The sequence below is a fragment of the Falco cherrug genome, chromosome 10, assembly GCF_023634085.1.
Source record: "Falco cherrug isolate bFalChe1 chromosome 10, bFalChe1.pri, whole genome shotgun sequence".
In the NCBI taxonomy this organism is placed as follows: domain Eukaryota; kingdom Metazoa; phylum Chordata; class Aves; order Falconiformes; family Falconidae; genus Falco; species Falco cherrug.
Window position 1 is genome coordinate 28235821 of NC_073706.1, and position 16832 is coordinate 28252652.

The window sequence follows — 16832 nt, forward strand, 5'->3', positions numbered from 1 at the left end:
GACATGTATCTTGTCAGCCTCCTTAAAGTTAAATCGTCATAGCATTACTTAACCTTGAAGCAAGCCCAACGGCATCATGATGCATTTTATAGGTAACGCAGATACACAGTGTATCTGCAGTATATCAGTAATTATATTAAATGTCTTTATTTTGAGCTACAAATTCACAACAAAAGCAGAAGATAACAGAATAAATAGTTCCCACACAGACTTGGGTAGATTGCTTTGTGTTCTCCTTTGACTTTCAGGCCTTCCAATATACTCTAAAGACCATTAATAAGGATAAAAGCAGGTATTCACCTACCTTCTAACGTGTTCCTGCGGCCATCTGCACCAATAATAACATCAAACTCATACTCTGACAAAGGGTGATCCATGGGGAGAAATTCAGCCCTCCAACCAATCTCTAAGAACGCAAAGAAGAATATTTATTCATTCTTCAGTCATACAATGGAGATGTGATTTCAGAGTCTGAAGAAAGGGCAATAAGATAAATGGTCCGTTTCTCATTCAAAGAGCTGAATTCTGCTTTGGTCTGATGGAGGGAAGTTCTGCTGCAGTCCAAGCTACATTCAGGCTGTATTACAGGGTGTCAGGCTTGTAAACTGACAATAAAAGAAATGGAAGGCTTCATTTGGATCACCTAATGCACTAAGCTTCCACTCAGACCCATATCACAAGAATACACTTAAGCACTTCATTCTCATAGAAATAGCCCCACAGTTACTTTATCAGGACAGTACATATATGCAGTTACAGCAAGGAAGGGCTACGTATTAAAAGAAGAAACATAGCATTTCATCGTCAATACTTTTAATTGTCTTCTAAACAGAAATTAAATGGAAGCATACTCACAAAGCTCAATTAGATCTTTGCGTTAACACAATGCTAAATGAGATCTTTGCATTAACACAAAGATGGTTATGTGAAAATGTTTTTATTGTCCATATAAAAATTAGATATGCTTAAACTACTTAAAACTATATTTATCCTACTGACACTATATGACCCTTTCAAGAGATAGCCCAGCATTTTAGTCACAGTAAAATTTTAAAATACTCTATCTGCTGCTACACCCTAAGTGCTAATCTTAGAAAAAGAAACAGAAAAAAAGAATGACAAATCTTTCTCTATTTTGTTTAAAAATCCTGCATAAGATGGCTGATAAGATTCTGTGTGCCAGTGGGAGTTATATCAAATGTGAATGCAAAATGAGGCCCAGAAAGCTTAATCCATCCTCAATATTTATATTATCAATCAAAAATTGTTTTTGCAAGAAGATACCAAAAAGCCACACCAGACTCCCTACAAAGCCTCAAACGCATGCCAGAAGGCATAGCGCAAAACCTCAACATCTCAGACTGGGTCGTATTTTAAGAATTATCAGTGCTCTGTCACAATGATACTTATCATCCTTACGACTGCATGTAGCAAACCTAGCTGAGTAAGAAGGGCAAAACCTCCCATTTCTTTCACCAAAATTCAACTACCCTGAATGATTTCATATAATGTCTGTCATGAAAAGAAGTTACTGTGAACAGAACTACTTTATGATAAACAATACTTTGGTTTTCTTGGTCTTCAGGAGGTTCCAGGACTTTCGTGAATTCTAGATTCACATGGATTTCAACTCCTAGTATAAGTGCAACTTTGAAGAGGATAAGTTGAAGCTGTCGAATACCTGTAGACAACAAGAAACAAAGTTGCATTTAATATGCAAGTAATCACAGCTGCTACTGGCATGCCACCGAACTGATATTCGTTGTCAACATAAGCATGCAGTATTATTTCTCATAGTGTGACAAATGCAAATGTAGCAGCCACCACAGGATGCTGTTCTCTTCCATCTCATTTTCCTCTTGCAGCACAGTCTCATAGGTAATGAAACTAATTTTAGTGGGTTTCTTAGAATATTTTTTTAGAGTTTTCCTTCTTAATGATATTTAAAGGATCTGCTACCCATATATTGACCATATTAGGATGGAAAATTTTAGAGCGTATTGCCCTGTAAAATAGCCCATTTTTGTATATTTTCTCATTAGATTAAGGGTTGCGTCTACCTTCAACATACCAGAATCAATATCAATATCCTTCATACTCTGTAATAAAAACTTACTGTTTAACAAAACCAGACCAAGAGAAAAGCTGCTCCATAAGACTGTCATTTGTTCAATTGTCATTTTGGATAAATGAGAGCATTTTTCTTCATCTGTGTGTGTGTGTGTGCATGCACTTGTGCATGCCAAATAAAGTCTCCACTAATCTTCTGACCTCAGCACACCTCTTATCTGAACAGTGCCCATGCCTTGAGATACTTACTGATGTGATCAATAGATCCTGCACAGAATTTTCCATAAAATTTCTTTGCTCCCAGTCCCCGGAGGTCGTGAATTGTAAAAGGCCAGAGATGCAATACATTGTTTCTTGAAAAAGTGTCCCGCTTCTCCACGACAACGACTTTGGCTCCCAAGAAAGCAAGTTCTATGGCAGTCCGCAAGCCACATGGGCCACCTCCAATAATTAAACACTAGCAGAGAAAAGAAGGAGTCTTACATGGAGTTTTGTTTTGACTTCCACACGGTTTCCAACTTACTCTATTAGTACGACCTGATAGTCAGACAGACTTACTCTACTGAGAGTGTGTTCATCTACTTAAATCAATAAACATTCAGATTTTTTCACATGTGGTGTTCAGTCAGTTTATACAAGAGGACCATCTGCTTCGTGCAGACATAAAAGCATCTGACAAAAAGCTGTAATAGAAGAAACAGCAAAAAGCCAAACACTTTTGAGCATCTCCTTGTACCTAATTCACACTTTGTGTTTCAAAAGCACTCGCAGTAAGCAGGATTACAGCTACATAAAAGGGAGGGGAAAGGAAGTAAGTGGTCTTGGTGTAGGCTTTTTTTTGTTTTAAAGGGGAAATCGGTGCACAGTGTTAGACAAATCTATGACAAGCCAGTAGCTTTACAGTATTAGCTATTCTCTCTCTCAGGCAAGGGCTTTTCCTGAATATAGCAGCCTAGTTTACCTACTGCTGTAAAGCTGGGCATGTCAAGAGCAGTCAACAGGCCTGTCGGGCTTCACCAGAGCCAGGGAACTTAGCTTTCCTATTCCATGTCACCCAGTGATCAACATTCTCGCCTTCAGGTCAATCACATTTAAATTTGGGTATCCTCAGGGAAATGGCTTCAGAAATTATTACAGAGAATTCTCCCCCAAATTTTAGTTGACAGCTGTAAGTTTTCACAGACTAATGAGCAAAGGATTTCCAGGAAGCAAACTCATTAAAACCTAAACATATCTAATGCTTATGTTTTCCTGACTGCTTACTAAAAACTAATTAGAAACAGTCTTATAGCTGGACAACATTGCTGTTCTGCACCTCCCCCAGGCACCCCCCATGGCCCCGAGACCCCAAAACCCCACACAGATTCACAAACTCTATGCCATCGGTTCAAGCACTGGGCTGGGGCAGGGAGAAACGAGGTGGCCTGAGCCGAGGGGAGAGCTGCCAGGCTGAGCTGCGCCGCGTTGCAAATCCAAACCCATTATCTCACACACCAGACATGCTCCTGTGCGTCCCGCACACATAGCCAGACAGTGATTACAGTTTCAAAGCAAGAACGGACTCTATCTGGAGGCTCGTTGGATACGAGTCTGGTTCCCATTACATTTCAATTTCATAAAATAGAGTCATTTATTCTGGTTTGTTCGTCATTTGTTTACAAATTTAACAACTTAAGCAAAAATTATCTGGTGCTGACTTTTGCCCATGACTTTTTTGTCCGACCCAACTGTAAAAGTGCAAAAAAAATTTTTTAATTTAATAAATAATTCCAAGAAATCCCACTGAAAGAAAAGTTCCTGTGAGGTGCTTTTGCTTTAGGCAAGTGTTCTGTTCACCAGAGATCTTAAATAAGTTAAAGTTAGGCTGTTGCATTAGCCACTTGGCTTTATTCCTCTTAAAAGAACATATTTAATTCATAATTTGAGAAGAACTCTCCTCTCTGCATGCTAAGTATTAAGAAAACCTCAACAGATGTAATTATATAAAAGAAGAAAATGGAGTGCAGATGTTATCCTGACTGAAGAGGATCACTGGTGGAGTCTGGGTCAGCTCTTTCCTTACACATGGTTGTTGTGATTAACATGGGAGCTCTGAGCTCTGACAACTATGTGACTGCCTTCACAGCTACACAGTTTTCCAGCAACGTTTAGCAAGCAGAAATATTTTACAAATAAAGACCATACATGGTTTGATAAGGTGAGGTTGTTTTTTTTGGCTAACAAACTGTAATGTATATAAATACAGGCAACTTTTTTTTAAAAAAAGCAGTCTTTTGAGATTAGTCATAGTAGATCCTGCCAAGTAATAAAACCCACACAGAAAATGCTGTTAGTTCCTCCTGGTGCTCTGCAACACAGTAAGTTACCATTCTAAGGAGGATTATTCCCTTTCCCCTCCTCCTACCACCACTGACAAAATATCTTCCTAATTGCCCAGAGACACTGAAAATGGTTGTATATTTGTCATCATACACGCTTACTGTCCATAAACACCCTTATCTACGTCTCAGAGCTATTTGTTCTTTGATTTAATAAGGACACTTCCTGCTGGTGTAGAGCTTACTTTTGACACTTTGTCAGCTTTTTTGAAACTTTTGGGGTCAAAACCAGCACAAAACCCTTGCAAAGGCCATTCTTACTGTGTTTGTGTTCCTACCTTTATTAAGTAAGCGAAGCAAGCATACCACTGTCTTGTTCCTGCCCTTCCTCCCCAGCTCTCTACTTGCAAAGTCACAGGAAAAACCTTCTTGTAGTCAGTCAGCCTAGAACAAACCTTGAATGGCTTTCTGTTTTCACCTCCTGCTACCTGGCTCATCAGGGCCTGCTTCTGAAATTAATTCCTTGCAATTTAACAGCGATCACAACAACTGACAGTAGGTAGGGAAGTCTCCAACATCCTGAAATGTAACAAACAGGGCTGGACAAATGCCAAGAGCTCTTGACATCCACATGGCCATTCACAGCTCAACTGCCTTTTAATGATGCCAAATCATCTCCTAAAAAGGTAAAGGGTAACTTGACTTTTCAAAGCATCTTCCGCAAATTATTCAAAGTAACAGTTGCTGAAGAGGACTGTCAAGGAGCTTTTGCATTTCTTGTTCAGGCTGGAAATGAAGGGAGAAGGACTTGTATAGATTACAGGGCAGCTTATCCAAGAATAAGATCATGACTAGACTTCTGTGATCTGCCTGAAAATCAGTATCCCACTGGATATTACAGTACCACATTGGATGTTTTACTACTGACAGTATACCACATCAGTGCAAGATAGCCATAATGAGAGAAGGCAATTTTCTTAGTCAAAACCTCATAGTATAAAGGGCTGATTTTCTGCCTGCAGATGTATGTAAATAGTTCCTGTCAAATGAGAAGCTTCATTAAATTTAATACACTCCCCAAGAACAGCACCTGTGTTACAAGACAGGAGCAAGCAGAAGTACAGAAAGAATAAATGAGGATGGAGAAAACAACAGTTTTGCATTCATGCGGCAGATTAAAGCACATGGTTTTAAAATGCTAAGTTTCCGCCTTTATCCTTTATGAAAATAACTTATCTTTGGATATATTCCATCCAAAAACCTTACAGATGTTTAAGATCTTGAGCACAAATCCCCTAGGAAGAGGGAATGCACACACTGAGAAAGGGAGTTGTGACAAGGACTCCGACCGGGCTGCTCCCCGTCCCTGTCCCTCACCGCAGCCCAGTGCTGTGCCCTCGAGTCCCGCAGCCAAGGAGGGCAAAGCTGGGCACCACGATCATGCTGCACACACCCAGACAGCGGCTTGACCCACATGGGCACGCCTGCACTCATCACCTTGTCAGCAACAGGACCATGTAGGGTTACATACATCAAATTTCTTGCACCAAACTCCAGCTACACAGTAACCAGCAGCACTGAAGAGACTGCTCATTAAGACAAACTCCTACAAGCAACAGTCACCATAAGTACTTTTCTTCAGAATTTTATGTGAGCTACATTCACCTATTCTTCCTACAAATACTGTGGATATGAATGATATTAATTACTGATTACAATAAAGGCAACAATGAAAATTTCACACTTATGATGTAAATTATCATAATTTACGCTGGTTTGAACTGAACTTCTGCAAGAGCATTTTTAGAATACCACTTACAGAATTCCCATTGAAGAGGGCTAATGCCAGTTTACAGGCCAGTAATAGTTGCCTAGTGACAAACTTAGGATTATTTCAGTTTAAAATTATAAATATTAAGTAAAGCATGGAAATTTTTGTACTTCAGAATAAAACATTAATAAGCCCATGCATATTTTATAAAAGTTGTCTACTTCAGCTGCTGAGCAAATACTACATTCCTACGGCATTGTTAAAAAGTACTGTACTTTTTCCTAAAAGATAATTACTTGTTTCTGTATAAATCTTGTGCCACACTATAATCAAGGACACTACTCACTGCATTATTTATCTTCAGACTGAAATAGAGCAGAACCTTCATGTGTTTTTTTTCCCGGTACAATTAAAAGATATCAGAAAGTTTCACTTGTAATAATATAAACATACGCAGCATTTGGTAAGTCTCATAAGCTTGATTCACTCAAAGGTCGATCTGACTGTAAGAGATGCCACTTTCTATCAGTGCATTTAAGAACAGCAGTGCCTTGAAAATCTCCAGAAAATGTTTTTATGCTGAATAAGAGCACTTAGTGCTGAGCTAAATGGCAGCACAAGTAACCTCTCTAAAAGCAGAAAAACTTTTGTGCCAGGCACAGGTTTTCAGTATGATCTCCAGTATATAATGTACAAACATATGACTTAAAAAATAGTAGGGGAGGAAAGGGAGAGGGGGACGTGACATAGAGGCCTCTTGCAACCCCTCCCACCCCCCACTATTAAATCGGCAGCCTGTGAATCCAGGCACCTATATCCCATTCTGGAAAAACCATATGCAGTTTAACAGCTGAGAATTTGCAGAACGCCTCCATTGGTTTTCATGCAGTACCATAAGCTTACAGAAACAACTGAGGTTTTAAGAGAAAGGAGGGAGAGAGCAAGAATACCAGCACTATCTTTAACAAAAAAACATTCCACAATGACCTAGTCAGAAAAATCTCATCCACTTCAACAACCGAAAGGCAGAATCTACACATTGATTTGAAGAATGTAAAAAAAAAAAATGTTCGCTCTCAGCTTTTACATGCTCACAGTCAAGGAATCTACCAGTTGGTAGTAACATGTGGGTGGGGGATGCAACTAAACAGCATCTCTTTGCACAGTTAATAATAGACAAATCCTGTTGTAGCTCAGTGCATTACACTGTATTGTCCAACTCTAAATCCCTTGTTCTCCTGCCCAAGGTACACAACCATTAAATTAGTCTGGGAACATAAAAGTGTGTTCAATTATGATCCACGCCCCATAAGTTCTTGGGATGAAGAAAGAAGCTACACTCAATCCAGGAATTCAATATTTTCTCATCTCTCTCTGCCTTTCAGTTGTTCCCAAGGTGAAAGACAGGAGATTAATTTTAGACTCCAGCTCAACAGCAACTGGATAGACACAGAGACACACTTTGTTGTCCTTTGGCACACCAAGTCAGAAGTACCACTTCTATTCTTCAGTGGAAATGTGCACATATACTAGTGAAAAAAAATAGTGAAAACCAACTGCCTAAATTACCTAGCTTCTTTTAGCTTTATATGCAATATTTACCCAAATCACCAACTGGAAACTAAAACCTATAGGAATGGATCATACTGCTAGAAACATCCACTGAAAGGTGGCTTTCCCCACATGCTGTGGGCCTCCCCATGCAGTGACAGGAGGCTCTGCCCGTGCCCAGACAGCCTGCTTGACACAGAGCGACAGAGTGCTTTGCATTTCCATGGCAAACCCTCTTCCATCATTTGCTCTGAGCCTCAGCTGCATTAATTTCCACTGCCACCAGATCTGGGACTTCACACCAGCCCTGGCCTTTGTGCAACATCCAAAGTGACAGGGAAGCACCAAGGATTCATTAGACTAACTCCACAGGATTACATCCTACATGGATTTGGGATAAATATTCCAAGTGTTTATTCGTGACAGAGCTAGATGTGATGTAACATGAGACAGGCACGAAATGTAATGAAACAATACATTTTCTGGATCAGCAATAACTGTTTCTCTGGAAAGGCTCTAAAGAGAAACAGCTGCATAAGCATCTAAGGCAGACGGCTACCAGAAGCTGCAGCAGGAAGCACTCTCCACCACAATGTTTTTCACTTCATCCCCTCTACTAGACCTGAAAACGCATCTGGCAAGAATAGGACTGCTCAGTAGGACATTCCTGACTTACAACTTACAGTTCATCTCCCATTTGTAGTCTCAGATTTTATCACAAATTCATTGACAGCTGGTGGATACAACAGTGCAGTCAAACGTACCCTGAATCCACCGAATAGCCAATATAGTTTTTATATAAGTTTGAAACATTATAATTGAAGTCACCGAAAAATAAAATTCTATATGCCACTTCAGACAACATCAAAACTGGCAAGAGCTAAAGCTTTATTTAAAAAAAATATTATGGAAAAGAAAAAAAAAAGGTTAAGCTCACAATAGGCATGACAAGGTTTGTCAATGTGGGATGTGAGACCAGTCTTGCTAGAGTCCTGGTCTACCACAGCACTTCAATATATGGTTGCTCCGCTCAACTCAACAACCCTTTCAGGTACTTGTTGCTTCTCTAGGTGAAGACCCCTGTACAAAGTGCTTGTCATCTCCTTTTCTACAAACCAGCTCAGCCACTGGCACCAAGAAGGATGTGTCACTATAAAATAACTCAGTTACCAGGCACATTAGAGCTACACGAGTATAGCACTCTCTTGACTGTAACATGCCCTGCATTGCACAAGATGCTTGTACTCGTTGCCTGTTGCCTGACTTGTTGAACGCTGCCATACCTATACAACTAGTTTTACTAAAAGGCAATACAAGATGACCCTGCCAAGAAAAGTGATAACAGCAGCTAAACATGACAGTCATTTGGAAGGTGTCCATTTGACTACATACATATATAGAAAAGGGACAATGCCAACCTAAACTAAGAATTCTTTTCTTCATTTTTACAAAGAGGTCAGATATCTAAACACATGCCCAAAATTTCTGTGATTAACAGATCTATACTATAAGCAAACATTAAAAGGAAAAAAGAAAATTAATTCTTCCATCAAAGGAAGGGGGAGGAGAAGTTATGTAAGCTAATTAAACTTTCCCTACAAAAACTAAGTAATCTTTAAAACATATTTTCCTCTATTATACTATGCTTTATGAACTCCTTATAAAATTAGAGAGGTTAAATATGTTTCATTTGACAAACACAATATTCAGTCAAATGTATTCTAATGAGAGGTCCTAACTCTCCAGAGCATTATGTGAACACTATTTAAATGCACTACAGATAGTTCCAAAATTTACCTTACAATATTATTAAGGCTAGCTGGATCGTGCTGAAGGGACATTTATGGAGCGTGAACACCACAAATATCACTGTTGGGGAAGTTCAAAGGCAGCTGGGAACAGCAAGGCTCATGCACCCCTCACTGCCCACCAACCACAGCCACAAAACCCTGTCCCGGAGCAGGAAGCGCAACCCAAGTCCACTTCTGCTTTCAATCCCACCAATATTTCACCCTTTCTACACCCAGCTGAGCACCTCAGAAATGTGCAGTTTTGCCATCTCCTGCCAAAAGCGCCCATATCAGCAACTGGCAAAAACAGAGATGTTGCTATTTTTCTTCTTAAAAGACTGTAAACATGGATTTGAGGCTACCTAATCTAGGCTGATTTTGGACAGAGCTCTTACCCCAGCACTGCACTCTGCAGTTGCTGCACTCACAGCTGGACGCAGCACAATCCAGAGATCAGAAGGTCTATCTTTATTGCCCTCCTGTTTTATTAGGTCAAAATGCCAAAAGTGAAACATTAGTACATTTATTGCATTCATCTGGCTCATCTTTACTGGGATTTTTTTCTCTCTTTTGGAAGATAAGCTTCTGCATGGAAAAAAACACGTGCCTTCATTCTTCCTGGATGAATTTGGACACACTTGTCCATCCATCCTCTCTGTCTCCTGGATATATGTACTAATATTAGATTTGCGTATAAAAACCTTTCCATAGTTTGAAATTAAAACAATGGTATGAAAGTCATCTGAAATTTATAGTCTGCTATGCAACACATCAAAGAGAGGCTGTATGCATTCAGTGCTCTAGAAGGTCAAGAGTTCCTTTGTTGATACACCAAAGCTGTCAGGACTTTGGAACTTTTCTGAAGAGCTCTCTCAGGTGGCACTGGTCATATTTAAATATGTTCACCTGATCTCAGAGCTTTTATAATAACATACAAAAATATTTTTTTTTAAATTGCAATTTTTAGACATAATAGACATATACAGAAAAGTATCTCTAGAAACCTTCTGTATCCCTGCACCAGTTACAATTATCTGAAGAAAAAATGCACATCATCTGAACAAGAAATGTAATATTTTTAACAAACAGATTGTCCACCAGAAAAAATAAAGGCAAGCCCTTTAATCCAAAACTCTCCTCAAATAATCTCCTCAAACATCCTTTGGAATTAAGAGCATATTTGCTGGTTTTTTACCTGTCTTTCACTGTAATCATAACAGGGGTAAAAAGAACCCACACCCAAAACCCAGAAGAGTTTGCTTTCTTTTCTTTCTTTTTTGGCCAGTTGCTCGAACAATCAAAAAGAAAACAAGATAAACCTTGCAGAAAGAATGTTGCCTGACTATCCCGGTCATGAATATGGTTGGCAGCATTTAAGTACCTTGTCTGTTTTTTGTAGACTTATGCCTGTCATACTGAGATAACGCTTTAAGGCTATCCTTTAAAACTTAGGAAAAAAAACAACCAACAAAAAACCTTAAAAAAAGCATGCATGAAGCAAAATAATTCATCCAGAAACAGAGAACCGGTGAACAGAGATGAAGAAACAAAGGCACTAAGAGCCTCACCTCCGAGCACAGCAAAGACTAAGCCGTGAGTCTTGTGATTAGTGACACTCATGAGATTGCAATTGCAAGAAAATAGTTAATTCTTTACATGGTTTTAGGGTTACACAGCGACCAGCCAGTAGAGGACTTGTCTACAGACACAGAGGAAGAGAATTCTCATGCTTTATGGCATTCAAGGCATGCGGGCAAGTTGGCCAACAACCATGGCTGTGCTACACAAAGAAGTTGGTAGTATGGTTTAAAAAACCCCGACAAATAGCACTGTTGCTACAGCCTGGCCTGTCTACAGAGATTAAATACTACACTGAAGCCAATTTTTTTAGCTAAAACCCGACAATTACAACTATCTAATAAGTCAGGTAAGCTTCCACTTAGAAACTGGCTTTTTAAAGTAAGTGGTGAGTCAAGTTATTTCAAGGTCATTTCACAGAATATTTTAAAATACATTCTAAAATATATTTTTATATTAGGTGAATTATTAACCAACACCCAACGAAGACTTGGCTTTTTGAAGCCACTACTGCGTAAATGAGCTGATACAGAACTAGCCACGAGGTCTGAGTCAGAATCCAGATTTTTTGTTCATTTTTGAAGAGCTGAAACATTTAATCCCACCATTTCTAACTTTCCTAAGTAGAATGACTGTGCAGTATTTTATGGCAGCTATAGCTGAGCTCAAAATGCGATTCTGTATAAGGTGGCAGCAATTCTGGGCTCCTGGGATCTATTTCCCTCCAGTTCATCAAGTAATCTTCAAAGCCACTGCACTTTCCATTGCTAGCATTCACAACCACTTAACTAGTAAAGCCAAATTTAGCTCCAAAGCATGATAACCTATTTTTTTCCCCAATTTATTTAACTGGTCATTCACACATACCAGTTTACCATGGGTAGACAATGCTTCTACTTTTTACATTTTTATTCACCATTTGAAAACACTATGAATTGGCCAGCCTGCATCCCATAGCAATATGGCATCCAGTGGTGTCAACAAGCAAAATAGACCTGAACAGTTCAAACAACTAAAATTAGAAAATGTATCTTTAGCATACCATGTTTTAAAAAGGTTTCTGGTAGCAGGGAAAGTTAACAGCACTCTTAAAGAACCAACAAACCAAGCTACTGGCAGCATATTGCACAGCAAAAATTAGATTTCAGCACCTCTAGTTCTTACTTCCAAAATCTTTTTGGTTGAAAACAAAGAAGGTACATAATAGCAGTTATTACTGAAGGAAAGAGTCTGGGAAAATAAAAGTAAAGATAAAAAAGGTGAGAAAAAAATGAAAAGGAGCATGCTTCAAAGAGACAGGCAGACAGTTGAAAAAATAAGTTTTGGCAGCAAATTACACATCACGAAGTGTAAAAGTCTATTTTACACCAACATCCAATGCAACAGAAGGGAGATAAACATACATAGAAGATCAGTGTTTATTTACATGGCCATGTATTAATGGCTCTGTTTTCACATTCCAGCCAGGGTGAAATTCAGATGTAGGCACCTGCCTCAACAGCACTGGCTGTGCTTGTTCTGCCACTGTCAGGGCTGTATCTGAGCTGACAGGCAGCGAGCTTCCTACTCCAGGTGCCCACGGCCAAGCAGGAGATAGAGCAGCCAGCCCAGCCCTTGCAGCCCTGTGGCCAGCCAGGTGGGCAGCAAGCTGACCCACCAGTCCCAACAGCCCTCACCTCTCAGGAAAGCCTTCCTACCCTATGCGCAATTATTTCCTACCTCGATAAAAACCAAACAAACTAGAGAAAAAGGGGGTGGGTGGGAGGTGGGGGTAGGAATCTGAGAGAAATGCCTTTGCCTGCCACCGAGCACTTGCTGATCAGCATAACTTGTTATTAATGATCTGGGCGTGTAGTCCTTGGCAGGAAGCTCACTGCCATCTCTTGCAATGTTTTATAATCTGAGTTGCAATTCACCCTGGGGCAGTTGTTTTATCTGAACTGTAAATCCAGCAAGGATGGCAGAGATGGGGAGGTGGACACCACTTAGAAAGGAGCATTCGTTGTTGCACAGGTCATTTTAAAGCCACTCTTGTGACTCATTCAAAGGGGCAGTGGAAGTAAGCAACACAAGACTAATTCAGTGTGACACAACCACACGGTTCCTTCCAAGTTACTATCTTAGTCAAACGAACAAATCCAGAGTGATGCAAGAGAAGCAAGGCAGTATCTCTGAGCTGGTTTCTTAAGCAGAAACAGCATGACCCTGGGAAACACAAGCTGTTCTTCAAGGCTGAAATAGGATCAGCAAACGTCCAAGGCAAAATGCAACCTTTGAGAAACTAATCAGAATCTGATCTAGCAGTATTAGCCAGACTATTAGAGAGAAAAGGTGAAGCGAATAACAGTTCTGGTTGTTCTCCAAGTAACCATGCAGTGTGCCTCTTTGGGTCTTTAACACAGATTAGGTGAAGGTATTTAACCCTCTCCTACAGGTCACATTCTCTAAAGCTCTGACCATTCTTGCTGCTCTGCTCTGGACTTGCTCTGGCTTATCTGCCTCTTGTCTCTAACACCTGCTTCAAGCTGGGCAAAATATTTTAGCTGGGGTTTTGCCTGCACCAACTAGATGAAAAGGAAACCACTCCAGTCACCAACACACCCCAGGCCTCCTTAGACAGGCTCCCAGGATCAGGTCCCCTTGCATCAGCACTACACCCAGTGGACTCAGGCTTGGCGTGTGGTCCATTATAAGCACCAGATCATTTTCCACAGCATATTCCCAATTTTCTCTGGGTGTTGCGCTCCATTAGAAGGGTCATAATTTTTAGTAGCTTTTGAACATTTTATCCTCTTGATCTCGGACCATTTTTTCCACTTTTCAAGATATATATATTATTATTTTTTTTTATTCTAGTCCTGTGTTTCAAAGCACTTGCAGCTTATTCCAGTTTGGTTACACCTGCACCTCCTCAATACAGCTCCCAGATTTTTAATAAGCATGACAAATACCAGTCTACAACAGGTATCACTGAAATCTCACTTAATGCATTTCTTCAGTCTGGCAGCAAACTATTGTTAGGATCACTGTAAGCAGAGTTCTTCAGCTGCCCAGGTGACATAATTTAATGTGATCCATAATCGCAAGTTTGCTCATTAAAGCAAGGGCTCTAAGAAGGTCAAGGCTGAATTGCAGCTTCTGCTTCCCTCAGACACTCTGGGCCAATTTCTTTTAAAGGAGGACCTGTACCTGGCTGTAGCATTCTCAGTCATCACCGCTACCCCACTTCATCCTTCATCTCCCAAGTGGTTTAGCATAAGTCTCACAGCTCTACAGAAGGTTCACGTTAGAAATACATGAGACGTGAAGTGTAACTCTTCTTCTGTTAGCTGAGTAATGCCTGTCCTCTCTGCCATCACCCAGGTCCCAGAACAAAACCAAGGCACATTCAGGTTCCTGCCAAACTCTTACAGTCCTGGAATAGTTGAAGCAAAACGTGACCAGCTTCCAGGACAACAGCTGTACTTGCAAAAGCTTTTTCGCCACAGAAATACTTAGGTCTCATCGTGACCCCCTCATCAGGCATTGTTTCAAAAAACAGCTTAAATTCACCAACATTCCCTGACTTGAGGAAAAGGCTAAAAGACTGAAGAATTAGAAAACTGTAACAATGTCACATTATGGTATAAACTGAGATTTTTCTTCAAGAAGCATTTTTCATCAGACAGCTCAAGACGCAAATATCCTAGAGACCTGAAATGGCAAACAGGTGTCTAAGACGGAAGAAACAGATTTTTTGTAAATGTAGACATATTAGGGAATGTGGGAATTTTGAGGACCAACTGACACAAAATAATCCACCTTTAAACACTGTAGCAGAGAAAGTAAAGCAAATTAACCCAATTTCAAGGGCATGAAAAGAGAATTCCTGCTTTGTCTTTACAACAGATCCCAGTTACACTGTTTTTTCACTACAAACTCCATCACTGTTAAGGCTTTTTAGAAAGAAAATTAAATGGAAAATATGTTGTTTGCTTAAGAAAAGCAAACTTCTACTAAAATATTTTGCATTTTCCCTTCTTATACAGTATCTCTTAGAACTACCAAAAGGATATTAAGAGCTACCTGCACAGATGCCTAAACCAGAAAATAACGTGGAATTAGATTTGTTCACAGAAAGAGGAAAGAGAGCAATCACATCCCCCAAACCCATTCTCAAGACAGACATGGGAACCTTGGGAAAGACCTGAACTGTAGGAGACAGGAAATTGCCTTATTGTCTGAAATCTGCTTTTTAGCAGCCAAGCGTTTAATCACTTCTTCATAGCAAAAGTTATGTATTTCCTCACTTATCAGTACACAAACATTACCAGAGCCAAGCTGGAAATGTAGCTAACAACAAACACCTAACAACCACATCTGGCATCGCTGGGGTCTCTCTGAAGCCAGGAGAGGTGCTGGACCCCAGTAGACCAGGGGCACGGGCTGCATAGAGGCCCACACAGGAGCACCCCACACCCACCGGTGGGCTGCCAGACCGACACACCACCACCCAGCTGCTTCACACAGCCAAACCCAGAAGCACTACAAAACCAGTTACTGGAACACGCCCTGTCGTAAACTTTTGTTTCATTCAAGCTTCATTAAGCCACTTGTGGTGACAATAGTAGTGTTTTTTGTGAAAGTAACTGGGTACCACTCCCTGTGGGAGTCTGTATGAAATATCTAGGAAAACAGGTCAGGGTGGGACAGTTCCCTTCTGTCTACTTGCAAAGCCATTAAGCAAGGCACAGAAAAACAGCACAAGGCTGTTAAAGCACAGATGTAAAACTACTGTTATATTGCAAGCCAAAAAATGTTAAATTCCCAAGTGCCTAAAACAGTCTTATTTAGGCTGTCTGATTACGTTACTGTGGCCAGGCTTCATTGCTTTTCATGACTGATAAAGCTGAAAAATGTTTGTGGAAATGTCTATAGGATAATAAAAATAAAGTGATTTAATTACCAAATCACATGCCAAACATTTGCTTTTGCTGACGCAATTTGGCCCAATCTCAGTTTAAAACACAACTCAAAGAGTCAAATACTTCGTTTTGTTTTCAAAGAACCCTGTTTGCTGTGTGTCCTGTCATCACCCAAGCTTCTCCCCATCCCCTCCTCTAAAATTCCTTAGGGAAACGAATGCATTGACAGTGTTAAACAACTGTGGTTTCACTGCATGTTCATAGGTGATTTGCTGCTCCCCCCTCGTCTCAAACACGTCTCCCTTACCACTCATTCCCCATTAGTTCCATATTTTCTACTACTTAAAAATAACTCTGTAAAAGTTACTTATTAAAATTGTTAAAAATAAATTTACAATGTAAATCCAGTGCAAGGCTTTAGGTGCCTTGTTCTGAAAAGCAAAAGCAAAGAAGCATAGATATCAAAATAAACAGCTTGTCTTCCAAGTATGCCAAACACAAGTAGGTGCCACTTAAAAAAAACAGTAGAATACATGGGCCTTAATAGCCCCAACAGCTCAGTAGCTTCTGGATTCTGCTATCAAAGCACTGTGTGTTTGGATTAAAAAAAAACCCAAACAAACGAAAGCAAAAAAACCCCAACAAATAAAAAAATAGAAGCTAAATGTCTTTTTGAGAAAACTCATCACCTTTTATTCACTAAACTTCCTATAAACATGGCAGTCAACTTCTAGCTTCAAGTTTTATGACCTTCACAGGAATGTATTTTCATTATAATAAACAAGTTAGCAATGCTATCTGATATATCCAAGACAAACTTGCTGTGTTAGTTATAAACCCTGATTATCAA

The 16832-nt window shown here is 39.9% G+C and overlaps 1 protein-coding gene across 6 annotated transcripts in view; it reads right to left on the reverse strand.

Moving 5' to 3' along the window:
* MICAL2 (microtubule associated monooxygenase, calponin and LIM domain containing 2) overlaps positions 1–16832 on the reverse strand; it is a 133039-nt gene that overhangs the window by 85864 nt on the left and 30343 nt on the right. For all 6 annotated transcript variants that reach the window (XM_055722141.1, XM_055722136.1, XM_055722138.1 and 3 more), the window contains exons 3-5: positions 2320–2527; positions 1565–1681; positions 305–406 (exon numbers count right to left, since the gene is read on the reverse strand). In XM_055722141.1, the coding sequence (XP_055578116.1) occupies positions 305–406; positions 1565–1681; positions 2320–2527 (427 nt within the window). The remainder of the gene's footprint in view (positions 1–304; positions 407–1564; positions 1682–2319; positions 2528–16832) is intronic.